At 35.4% G+C, this 12,740-nt stretch overlaps 2 protein-coding genes across 3 annotated transcripts; both read left to right on the top strand.

The window, feature by feature from the left end:
• The first annotated feature begins 39 nt into the window (after positions 1-39).
• On the top strand, positions 40-7,343 carry LOC113748779 (pentatricopeptide repeat-containing protein At3g48810). Of its 2 annotated transcripts, none has more exons than XM_027292338.1 (2): positions 40-2,892; positions 7,259-7,343. In XM_027292338.1, exon 1 carries the CDS (start codon positions 716-718, stop codon positions 2,747-2,749), a length of 2,034 nt encoding a protein of 677 aa, XP_027148139.1. In that variant the 5' UTR covers positions 40-715; the 3' UTR covers positions 2,750-2,892; positions 7,259-7,343. The 2 variants fall into 2 exon arrangements, with proteins under 2 accessions (XP_027148139.1, XP_027148131.1); XM_027292330.1 differs by lacking the exon at positions 7,259-7,343 and adding an exon at positions 6,419-6,500.
• Positions 7,344-10,370: 3,027 nt separating this feature from the next.
• LOC113748794 (alpha-ketoglutarate-dependent dioxygenase alkB homolog 6) lies at positions 10,371-11,351 on the top strand. Its single transcript, XM_027292348.1, has one exon. It carries the CDS (start codon positions 10,386-10,388, stop codon positions 11,196-11,198), a length of 813 nt encoding a protein of 270 aa, XP_027148149.1. The 5' UTR covers positions 10,371-10,385; the 3' UTR covers positions 11,199-11,351.
• The last annotated feature ends 1,389 nt before the right edge of the window (positions 11,352-12,740 follow it).

Genomic DNA, 12,740 nt, shown 5'->3' with positions numbered 1-12,740 from the left:
TCAGCAATTTCGCATAAATTGGATACGGGTAATTTTTTTAAATTTGTTTGTACCCTAAAAGTCCATGAAAAACATGGTGAAAGCCTTAAGTCGAGTCTGTTGGAATAGGAATAGGATTACGATTTGAACACCAAAGAAAATGAATGATACAAAAGAAAAAAATGTAGGCTTAATGCGTAACCACAGAAACATTTCTTGTATGTAAACAAATACTCACAGAACTTAATGCGTAACCGCAGAAACATTTCGTCGAACAGTTGGCAGGCAAGAAACCTGAAAGCCGGCAGTGGCATTGATGCATTGTCTGTCAATACAATAATTTTTCTTCGTTTTATATTAACGTTAAGAACAAATCAGACCTTTATAGAACACCATTAGAGAAGAAACATTGACAGGCCTACCCGTATGAAACATCCTATGTACGGCTGGACCAAGAAACAAATATTTCAAACTCCTCAAAACATCAAAGAACAGGAACAGTTGAGCTCAATTCTGTTGCTCCTTCGGTGTAATATTTCATATTTGAGGTACCTTTTCTAGCTAACATCTATAAAGGTTGTCCAATTTGTGATTTCGAAATTGAGCTGATATTCTGTTGCATATTTCAGATTTATTTCCTTAATTAGTTGCATTTCTTGATGGTATTTTTTCGCATATCATTTCTCAGTTTACTTGTCGCAGATTGGTGGAAAAGTATAGTTTAGGGTTTGCTGATATGATGTATCTGAAAGAGGGATGTTCATTGCTGCTGAAAGTTCATAAGCCCTCGATCCCTTTTGTCCTGAATGCTAGTCCAATACTTGGTGTGAATCAAGAAAATGATGAAATTAGGAAAAACCCAAGAACCCTTAAAGAATCTGATGTTTTGAAGAGATTAAGAGGTGAACGTGATACTTATTTAGCTTTAGAGTACTTTAAGTATGTAGCCAATGTAGAATCCTTCAAGCACACAACTTTAACTTACCAAATGATGATTGAGAAACTGGGGCAAAAGCACGAGATGGATGGTGTTCAGTACCTTTTGCAGCAAATGAAGTTGGAAGGAGTTAATTGTTCTGAGGGTATATTCATTAGTGTGATGGATTCTTATAGGCGGGCTGGGGCAGCTGAGCAAGCACTGAAAACATTTTATAGGATACAGGATTTTGGCTTTAAAGTGACTGTGAGGATTTATAATCATTTGTTGGATGCGTTGCTTTGTGAGAACCAATTTCATATGATTAATCCTGTCTATAACAATATGAAGAAAGATGGCTTGGAGCCGAATGTTTACACGTACAATATTCTTTTGAAGGCATTGTGTAAGAATAATAGGGTGGATGGGGCTTGTAAGTTGCTTGTGGAAATGTCAAATAAGGGATGTTCTCCGGATGTGGTGAGCTATACAACAATAGTGTCATCTTTGTGTAAGATTGGTAGTACTAAAGATGCAAGAAAACTGGCCTTGAATTATACACCTAGTGTTCCAGCTTATAATGCTCTTATAAATGGGTTCTGCCGGGAATGCAATTTTAGAGAGGCGTTTGAGTTGATGAACGACATGTTGGATAAGGGACTTAGACCTAATGTTGTCACGTATACAACATTACTCAATGCCATGTGTGATGTTGGTAATTTTGAGCTTTCTTTTGCTATGTTGGGGAAAATGTTTGTGAGTGGATGTAGTCCGAATATTCAGACTTTAACTTGTTTGATAAAAGGACTTTCTTTAAAAGGAAGGGTACATGAAGCTCTTGCTGTATGGAACCAAATTACCAGGGAGGGGTTATTACCCAATGTTGTCACATATAACACATTAATACATGGTCTTTGCTTTGTTGGGAATTTGTCCGAAGCTTTGTGTCTTCTTAACCAGATGGAGAGATATGGCTGCCTTCCCAATGTGACAACCTTTAGTACACTCATTGATGGATATGCAAAATTTGGAGATCTATGGGGTGCATCTGAGATATGGAACAAGATGATAACGTCTGGTTGTCCCCCAAATGTTGTGGTATATACCTCCATGGTGGATGTGCTTTGTAGAAACTTCATGTTTGACAGAGCTTATAATCTGATAGAGAAAATGGCAATGGAAAATTGTCCGCCAAACACTATTACATTCAATGTCTTTATCAAACATCTGTGCACCAGTGGTAGAGTAGATCAGGCTATGGAATTGTTTGATAAAATGGAACACTATGGATGTGCATGTAATATCACGACATACAATGAACTTTTGGGTGGTCTGTTCAAAATTAACAACTTCAGACTTGCATTTGAGCTTCTTGTGGATATGGAGAGAAACGGAATTGAGTTTAATATAGTGACATACAACAATATTGTAAACGGCCTTTCTCGTGCAGGCATGTTTGAGGTGGCCCTGATGTTTGTTGGAAAATTGTTGGTGAAGGGAATAAAACCTGATACTTTCACGTTGAATATTGTAATCAATGGCTACTGTAAGTGTGGTAAGGTTGAGTCAGCTATTAAGCTTCTAGACACCATGAGTTCTGTAGGTTGCAATCCAGATTTAGTTACATTTACCAGTCTCATCTGTGGAATCTGTGAGACAATTGGTTTAGATTTAGCCAGTGTTTATCTTCAGAGGATGATAGAAAAAGGAATCTGTCCTAATATTTCTATATGGAACTTCTTGGTGCGATGGTTATTTAGGAAGCTAGGCTATGATGCATCACTGACACATTTTAATAATGTTATGGATGGTAGACTGGAAGAAACAGAGCTTCAGTTTCAAACTAAAGTATGACTAAAGGCGAGTAGTTGCTAGAAGTCAGTTCCAAAACCAAGATAGGTTTTGATTGAGTATTTGAGTAATTGTGGAGATACCACTATGGAGCTTAGAAGGTTATGCAAGGAAATTTTGGAGACTTAGATATTTCCCAAGTGAAGGTAATTTATCCCATAAACATCTTCATCTATTTCTTATTCTTACAATTTTTCTGTACCTTGTAATATATGTATTCTCTATTTGTCTTTTTGTGCTTATGTATGCTCTCTTAGCGTCAATTTTTGTGACGTGTTAGAAATGAACATTCAAGCAGTTTCAACATGTCTCAAGTAAAACAAAAAATAGTGAGCCATTATCTCTGGCATAAGTAACAGTATGATTTCTTGGAGTTTTGAAACTGCTGTTTGGATTTCAGAGTCTTTCATTGGTTTGGTGCATAACCAGGGATGCTTAAAATTTTGATGCCAAGAATTATCTTCTCCTGTGGTACTTCCTTTTCTGTATTTCCAGATATGATGGTGGGGTAAAACAAATCTTTCTTCGCTGTAAAATTTCATGAATATCTGGTGTTTACTCTGATACAGCTTGGGTGGGTCTAACATACTCTAGATGATAAGATAAAATGAACTTTTTTTTGCCACAAGTGGCCGCATCTTATTTTACAGAATAAGCAGGAAAGCTCTTATTTATTTATTTATTTATATATTTTGTTTTCTGCCTTTTCCCTGATTAAGCGGCTTGGATGATATCAAGAATAGTCATTATGTATTTTTCATGGTGCTTCAGACGAGCAGATAAAATGGCCTATGGGGACTAAAAACCAAAGCAATGCGGAGGCTAAAAAGAAATTTGCTGAAAGCAATAATGATAGGTGCAAGTGTGACATTTATAATGCAAGTACTTTTGTTTGAGAAAGAAAATTTTGTTTTGGCTTTTTTAGTGATCCATGATCTGATCTTCAGCTTATTAAGTGCTGTCTGATAGCAAAATGAGGAGTATGTATGATAAATGGGTGGCAATCAAGTCAGAAACGGGTTGGCGGGTCGGGTTGAGACCTGTGTATAATAGATAACCTGCTGACCCGAACACGACCAACCAACCCAAAACGGATCAGGATACCTGAACCTGAACCTGAAAATTTCGGGTTGGCAGGTCAACCGGAATGACCTAAAACATAATTTCAATTTACTAATTTACCACTGTAGTTTCTAACAAAAACAATTTCGTACAAGACTACGTAATCTAGTAATAAAAATCTCGATAAAACAATCCCAAACCAGATCTAAAATAAATTAAGATACTATAAAAATAGAAAATAATGTAATAAATTATTTGTCTAAACATAATAATTCCAACGTCACACAAGTTAAACAAATTCATTTAGAATTAAGTGCTTAATGCCTTTGGGGAAAAAAGAATAAGTTGGTTTAGTTAGATAAAATATTTTTATATTTACTAAATTATTTTTAATTCATAAATGGGTTATCGGGTCAACCCGTGGGTAATCTGAATTCGACTTTTTTTTTTCTGGTTCATTGGATTTGACCCGATTCCGACCCAAACCTGCGAAGTCTCAACCCAAATCCATTAATTTCGTGTTAGGTTCATGTCGTGTTTTCAGGTCATATTGAAAATTGCCACCCCTAATGATAATTATGGGAAGAGGGTCTAAACTAGCTCACTGCTAGTTGTGGCAGAGTTTTTCTTTATTGTGGATGGCTAGATTTTTACTAGACCACCATTTTGAATCTGGGGTTGAATTATTTCTTGGTTAACTTCTTTTCTTTGGTCTTGACTTTTTTTTATGAGTAGGGGTGTAAACAAACATAATCAAACCGAACAACCAAGTGTTCAAGCTTGTTTGATTATTTAAAGAAGCTTAAAATTTTGTTCAAGTGTGGCTTGTTTATTTGCTGAACCGAGTGTGAATGAGGTTTTGATGGGATTTGAATATTATCGAACATAAAATGCTTTTGGTTTGACTAGTTGGTGAGCTCGAACAAGCTCTTACCAAGTCAAACTCAATTTGAATATCAAGTAGTTTGGTTCATTTTTCAACCTTATTTATGAGACTGTTTAGTTGATGTTGCAATATTTTGAGCTTTTGTAATTCAAGTTTTCAAAGTTCTTCATTTATTTGCTCTTGCTTTCTTTAACAGTTTGGTACTCCACTAGTTCAGGTATCTTTGATAATTTCTACTGTTTTGGGTCGACAGTTGTTTGAAGCAAAAATTTCTATTAGATCGAACTTTATTGCTGTCAAATAGGCATGGGAAGAGTTACCTCATACATAGCCATGCTATTTGAATTTGAGTTTCGTGGACTTTGTCATCTGGTCGCTGAGAACACCATTTTTACAGTATAGACTTGATTCTTTTCCCTATTTATCATGTTCTGCTTTTCAAGATAGATTTTCCTTTTAATGATGGAATAATGTGGTTTTGGTGTGTTAGCCCTTTTAATAATTCAAGACTGTCTATTTTTCCTTTCCTACTTTCTGCATCCTGTATAATTGCCAGCAAGTAGTCCTTTTGAATTTTTCTTCTTAGGATCTGTTCTTTAAGGGTAAAATACCAAAAAACTCCCTGTGGTTTGACAAATATTCAATTTAACTTCCTTTGATTTGAAAAATCACACTATAACTCCCTGTGGTTTTGACTAAATTGAAAATTGGATAGAAAGCATCAGATCTAACGGTTGTGTGTGAAATGTCAATGTTGCCCCTACTATACGTGAGATGCTTTCCATTCAATTTTCAATTTAGTCGAAATCGTAGGGAGTCATAGTGTAATTTTTCAAATCAAAGGGAGTTAAATTGAACATTCAACAAACCATAGGGAGTTCATTTATATAAGGGCAATATTGACATTTCATGTATAATCGTTAGATTAGATGCTTTCCGTCCAATTTCAATCTAGTTGAATCCACAGGGAGTTATAGTGTAGGTTTTCAAACTAAAGGGAGTTAAATTGAACATTTAGCAAACCACAAGAGTTTTTGGGTATTTTACCCTTTCTTTAAACATGATTTTTATATCAGAGAGAAGTAGAGATTTCTAAAGAATTTGCTGTTTGCTCTCATGCAATTAGGAGACTGCCATGCCAAGATTCCTCTAGTTTTAAAGACATGTGAGGACTCACATTCAAGAATTTTGTCTTTGTTTTGAATCATTGGATTTAACATACTGCTTTTGTGCTGCATATTTCGATGGGGAAATTTATGAAATGGGGGCTCGGTTGATGCTTAATTAGTAAACGGAATTTGTACACACAGTATTTGTACCGATTTTTGCAGAGTAACGGTATATGTTATACAAAGTCAGTACGAAATATCCTGTATAATTGATAGCCCAAAATCTTGTGCTCTTTCTTGCCAAATGCGACCTATTTCAGAAATTTCCCGTGATACCCATGGTGGATTTGACAGCTTGAATTAGCTTGAATTAACTTACATAAAGCTGCTGCTCTTTATGTTGTTGACAGTTGTAGCTCTATCACTTCAGTATAAATGGTAGATGGATATGTATATTCTTTGTACCATACAGTTTGCTGCATGCATCTCCTATTCCCTTTTTATTTGCCGTTTGATTCAATGTTGATTGATCTTTGTGATCTTAGCTCCCTTGCTAGTATCAAATGCAAATAATGATCTGTCTTCTGATACTTAAATATGGTGTTTGGGAGCTAGGCACTTGTTGAAGTTAAAGCAACATGGAGCTTCAGTTAAATCCCTTTTATCTAGATGAGAAATGGTAGAGGTTGCTATGAAACAAGATGTCAGCTTTTTCACAGTTGATAGCCTCCTATGAAAGAGTATTTTGGGGTTGGTTCCTTCTTATATCCGGCGCAGTTTCCTTTTGTGGGTTCCTTTTCGCCGCTGTTGGCTCAAAGCTTCTTCCACCATCAGGGAATTCTCTCATTTCTGCCATACTGAATGATAGGTTGATATTCCACTTGACTTTTATCTTCTATCATAGATTTCGTCAGCATATGCACCTTCTATGTAAAAGGTGAAAATTGGGGACTATTCTTAGCATATGATATAGAAAGCTTCTCTATTGCTTCCATTGCGTGCTTATGGAACTAAATGTCTGTTGTAAGGAAAAGTTGAACGGCAAATCTAAGGTTGTTATTTTGGCGTATTTAGCTAGATAAATCATGGAATTTAGCAAGACTTCTTCCTAGGTCAAGTGCTTATTCTTATTATTGTCTTTTATCTCTCTCTCTCTCTCTCTCTCTCTCTCTCTCTTTCTGGTATTGACTTATATCAGTTTATACAGAATTTTTTTCCTAACTTTTTCCTTTTGTCTATAACCTTATACACTTAAGGATGGTAAAAGCTTCACTATACAGCTTTTGTATGATACCGATTAGTAATGTCATCATCTGCTGCTCTTTCCTTGTAATTATTCAGCATTTCAATGGTTTGGATTTGTGAGCTTCAGTCTGTTGGTTTTTGACTGTTAGAAACTTAGGCTAGTAGTAGCATTAGCCATGATTTTTTAACTTGGGGTTCACTCTTGAACAGGTACTATTGCCTCTTGGTGCCCTTAACACCTCCAATCCTTCTTATTGCAGTCTACTTCCACTGGCTGTGTATGAAATTGTTCAAGCATGCATAACCTCATGATCATTAACTCAGGTGAGGGATGGACTTGAAAACAATGATTTAGGCCTTTGTTGATTTGTCCTTTTATTATTTATTTTGTTGACGTGCTTCTTATTCACAATTAATTTCTTTTCTCTTTATATGCACGTTTTACGCAAACATGCATGTGCATATGCCTGTTTGCATCTGTATCTAGGAAGTGGGTGTACATGATTTGTAAACCACCATAAACTCAATCATGTTGCTCATCATTTTAAATTTTGTAATAACTTGACATACTTGAAATACCAAAGCTGCGAGCACAATACAAGTGCACCTTAATATTCAGGTTAACTTAAAATTGCAGGTTCACTTAAGGTTGATAATTATAAAAGAACCTGCTTCATGATAGGCACTTAGGTGAAGGCAGACTATTCTGAACCAACAATAAGACTGGCTGATGAGAAAGCGCAAAGGGTGTGTGCTCAAATTAGATAAGCTAGAATAATGAATTACCTGATGGAGCATGTTGAAGACAAAATTGAATGGAGATCTTTTTAACTTGGTTTCAGAGTTCCAAGAAAGATTTCTGAAAACATCCATAAGGCAGTGTAACACTAATTTATTAACTGTAAGTTCGAGGTAGAGAAAGACTGACAATAGTACGGCATCACATAATTAAGAAAAGCATTAGGGTTAATGGAGGATAGTGTAGATTGCAGAAAGAGTACTCAATTTGCTGACACACAACTTTAAAAAGCCATTCTGCCACTTGTGGGTGCTTTAAATCATCAATGAAATGTTTGAAAATGAGTTCCTTTTGCTAGTGTGCTTCTGACTCCTAAAACCTGATCAGATCAGCCTTCTTTTTTTCGTCAACAATCATGATAACTTAGTAAGTGTACCTCAGCAAGATTGAATTACATGAAATTTGCAAGAGTAAGTTCTGGATAGAACTCCTTGGGCATGGTGGTAATTTTAATTTATTCGTGATCTTATCTTGATACTTAAAATCTCGATGTGGCTTGGAGCTTATTTACCTTTAGGCATGTTTCTTCCTTTTCTTATTTAGTATATGTTTATGAAGCAAGTTGTTAAGGAAGAAAAAAGAAACAGCGGCTTCGGAATATATTCTGGGCCTTTTTTTTTTCTTTTAAATTCTGAAACCAAAACATAATACACAAAACACCTCTATAGATGTTTTCTGGAATTACCTACCTTCATTGTAGAATAAGCTAAAAATACATGTCAAAGTAATCAAGAAGTCAGAACAGATCATGTACTTATAAAAGTTTAGGATATCAAGCCTAGCATGACAAGTTTTTGAACAACTGAAACTTGTTCTACCTTTATTTTATTGATCGAAGTTGAACGAGCTTTTCAAGGGCCAAGGTTGAATTGACTATTGAGTGACTTGGTTTGTATTTTCAGTTCATCATTTATCACCTGTTATATTTGTCCTCCCCTAAATAGTTGTGCTTGCTATAAGTACAGGGAAATAGGAATGTCAGACTACCTTCTGGTGCTGATTTTTTTTTTTTTTGTGTAATTTAATAGCTGAAATAGGAATATTAATTATTTGTAAGAAACTAGAAATGTGTTTATCCTGCATCTAGTTCACAAATGTAAATGTATATTATACATAAATATCAGCCGTATTTTGTTGATTCATCCGGATTTTGTCTATGCCTGCCCATAGTTTTAAGTTTTGCTAAAATGAGAGTGTGGCTCTCTAATGTACACAAACAATTTCTTTTTTATGTATGTCTTAATTTATTGCTGGTTACATGATTTATGTTGAGGAACTTAATAGGGACAATATGCATATGAGAACTGGAAACATTTTTATGCATATGTCGGATTAACACATATAAACCATTGTGTATACGTGTGCAGGTACCATATTGATTCACTTTGGTTAACATTGTTTCAAACTTGCATGCATTTACATTCTCCTTTTGCTGAAAATTCGTTTTCTTATTGGCTGGTTTGCTCCTTCAGTGATTGATGCATTTGTTTTAAACGCTTTGCATTGTACATTAGAGACGACTTGGTGTTCCGAGTTCAGTTTCACATGGAAAGTCATCGACCTACCCCCCCCCCCCTTCCTTTTTTCCTCCTGCAGACTGATAATATTGGTTGGCTGTGTCGATAGCAATTTTATCCTTTTAAGGTTTTTTTAATTTGAAAACTAAATGAAATGGCTCACTTTAAGGCCTAATATACTGTCAACAAGAACTAGTGGCCGGTTTATCTTTCTTGATTTATAGAGTTATGTTTTTTGAACTAGTGGCTGGTTTATCTTCTCAAAATATGGAGTTAATTTTCCATTTCTGCTACTGGAGAATGTCTATGATTGTTAGTTTGAATGCAAAACTTTCAACTGTTTCTTGTGCTACCACCTCATATGCTTGCAAGTCATTCTGTAAGAATTGCTGGTGGCAACAAGTTTTCTAGAAATTTAGTTTGCTTGGATGTTGCATCTGACGTCTTTTCTTCTTGTCCATTTTTCCCCCTATTTCTCTGCTTATGAGTTTTGGTCACCTTTGGTTTCTGTAAACAAGATCACTGCATGGCATGATTTTTTCCCTTTCTCGGTTGACTTCGCAGACTCATAATTGAGATTGGTAACGTATCAGGGAAGCTTGTATATCATTATTACCATATATAGATGTTTTGCATGCTTTTCTCTGGCTCCTTTCCTTTGCACATGACTGGCAAATCTAATTGGTGATTTCCATGAAGGCTATTGGTTTGCATAAATTAGTATCAAAATCCAAGTTCTTAGAATTGATAAACTTGCACATCCGAGGTAATGAAATGGCAATGGTTTGTATTACTTGGTTTTACACAAGCAATTCAAAATCTGCCCGCTATAACCATGCACAATGAACATTATAAAAGGTCAGAGTTGTTAAGCTTCTCTCATACATATTACGACTCGTTATGATAACCTCCAAATGTTTTACTCTTTGCCTATTTGGCACAGGAATCTATAGATTAGGATTGAAATCCACTCCAACATTTCATTGAGGAAGACAGGGGGGAAGAAACTATTACAAGAGACATGGAGACAAAAGCAGACAAAGAAAACGTCAACAGCTTTTTAGTTGGTTCTGTTCCAACGGTCATTTACCTCCCCGATTTCATTACTGATGAAGAAGAGCAGCACCTTCTCAACACTATTTATACAGCCCCCGTTTCCAAGTGGAAAGTTTTGAAGAATAGGAGACTCCAAAACTGGGGAGGCATTGTGCATGAGAAGGGTCTTCTTGCTCAAGATTTGCCCACGTGGCTGACAAGAATTACTGCTAGGATATACGAGAAATCTGGATTGTTTCCTTCAGCAATTAATCATGTACTCATTAATGAGTACCTTCCTGACCAGGGAATAATGCCACACCAGGATGGACCTGCTTATTTTCCCGTCGTGGCAATTTTGTCTCTTGGATCGCCAGTTCTCGTGGACTTTACTCCTCACCCAAGTTTGCAACTTTCTACAGAACCACTGGAGAATAAGGAAACTCAAAACAACACAGCTAATGAAGGGCCCATGCTGATGAATACTGATAGATCCTCTGATAAACATCCACCATTCTCTGTAGTATTGATGCCCCGTAGTTTGCTTATATTTAAAGATGAGGCATACTCAGACTACTTGCATGGAATAAAAGATCAGGAGTATCAGCAGTTTGACAAGGCTGTTAATATTCCTCAGATTACAAAAAGCCTTGCACTGATCCAATCTGCAGCACGCCCAGAGGAAGAAATTGACAGAAATGAAACAAGATGTGACAAACTAATTCATAGGACTGCTACCAGAATTTCCTTGACGTGCAGAGTAGTGACTAAAGTCCAGAGAAATTTGTTCAAGTTTTAGGGCTCTCTTGTTGGAGAGAATTTCAATTTTGGATATCTGTGGGCTACAGTTTGGATTTATGGTGCAAGAATTTTTGGTCTCAACTCGGTCGTACTTCTGCAAGTTGTGGTTGCATATGATTTCCTGGCTGTAAAGATGAGTAGAGTTTCAGCATTGACGTAAATAGTTGTTGCACATGCTCTTCCATTTTTTAGAGGATATGATGCGCATGGACAAACTTTCTTTCAACCAACCAAAAAAAAAACCCCCCAAAAAATAATAAATAAAAAAGAGAAGAACACAAGGAATCAATTCAAGGGTTTGTATTAGGTGGACCTAAAATTAAAATCATATGTTTGGTAGTTGAACTTGATCCTGGTTTTGACCAAATTGCACGAGGTGATTGGTCAAACGAATCTACACACACACAAATATTTCTAAATTAGAAAAATTTCTCACTTCTTTAATGAATCTTCCTAATTATTCCTGTCTTATTAGAGCCTCATCTCTCTCAATAAAAATTGTATACATTACTGACAAAATATTAACTACTCCTACATTAAAATTTTATCTTCTACTTGCATACTTTCTCCAAATTGAGACGAAGTCCTATAATTGTACTACTTCTGAGTATTTCTTAATATATTAAAATTCACTCCCAAACATTCTACAAGTGCTTGTGATTTTGTATATTCAATGATTCTCGTTAGGAGGATGCTGATTGTAAGTAATTGACTTTATATGAGGGTATTATGGAAATCAAAACCAACTTTTCTTGGGATTCAGGTATGGTAAGATTACGAATAAAAGTATCAAATATAACAATGTTAAGATAAAAAGAGGCTCAGGAATAATGAGAAAAAAAAAAAAAAAAAAAAAAAAGAGGTCCAGGAATAAAGACAAAATCATTTGCACCATTACTATTTATTCTAGGATTCTAATGGGCACTCGTTAACACACCTAAAAATCACCTAACTTATCATATAAAGACACATACAAATACTTGTTGCCATCTCTCGCATTTATATACTTTTTCTATTTAATCTTACCTATCCTCCCTTGTCTATATTTACTTTTCCTAATTAATCTTACATTTTCAAAAATATGATACTTGAAATATATCTTAACAAGTGCTCAATGGACATCCGTTATATTTTCCTTATTTTTATTTCCTTTCCCTTTATTTTAACATTCACAAGATGTCACTGTTCATAGTTCTATTTAGTAGAGTTTACCAAGACATTGAAAGCAACAATAAATTTATTTTCAATCACCCATTTTATCACGGTTTGAATCCAATTGATGTGTACCAAACATGATTTCACGTTTGATATAGTACATCCCTTCAATTCTATGCCTTTAACCAAATGATCAAGATTTTGAATTTCTTGCCATCGTGAGTTCTCAGGAATGGAAAACTTTTTAAACCAAATGTAATGCTTACCATTGTACTAACAATTTGAACATTTATTTAGGGATGATTGCCACCTGAATGTGACTCATTAGTTACATATCACTCTCTCATATCTTTTATTTGGTCAATTATTGAATAATTGGAGGAAG

This window comes from Coffea eugenioides, chromosome 1 (genome assembly GCF_003713205.1).
Source record: "Coffea eugenioides isolate CCC68of chromosome 1, Ceug_1.0, whole genome shotgun sequence".
Classification (NCBI taxonomy): domain Eukaryota; kingdom Viridiplantae; phylum Streptophyta; class Magnoliopsida; order Gentianales; family Rubiaceae; genus Coffea; species Coffea eugenioides.
Note: the sequence above shows the minus strand (reverse complement) of the source record. Positions and strands in the feature narration are given on the sequence as shown.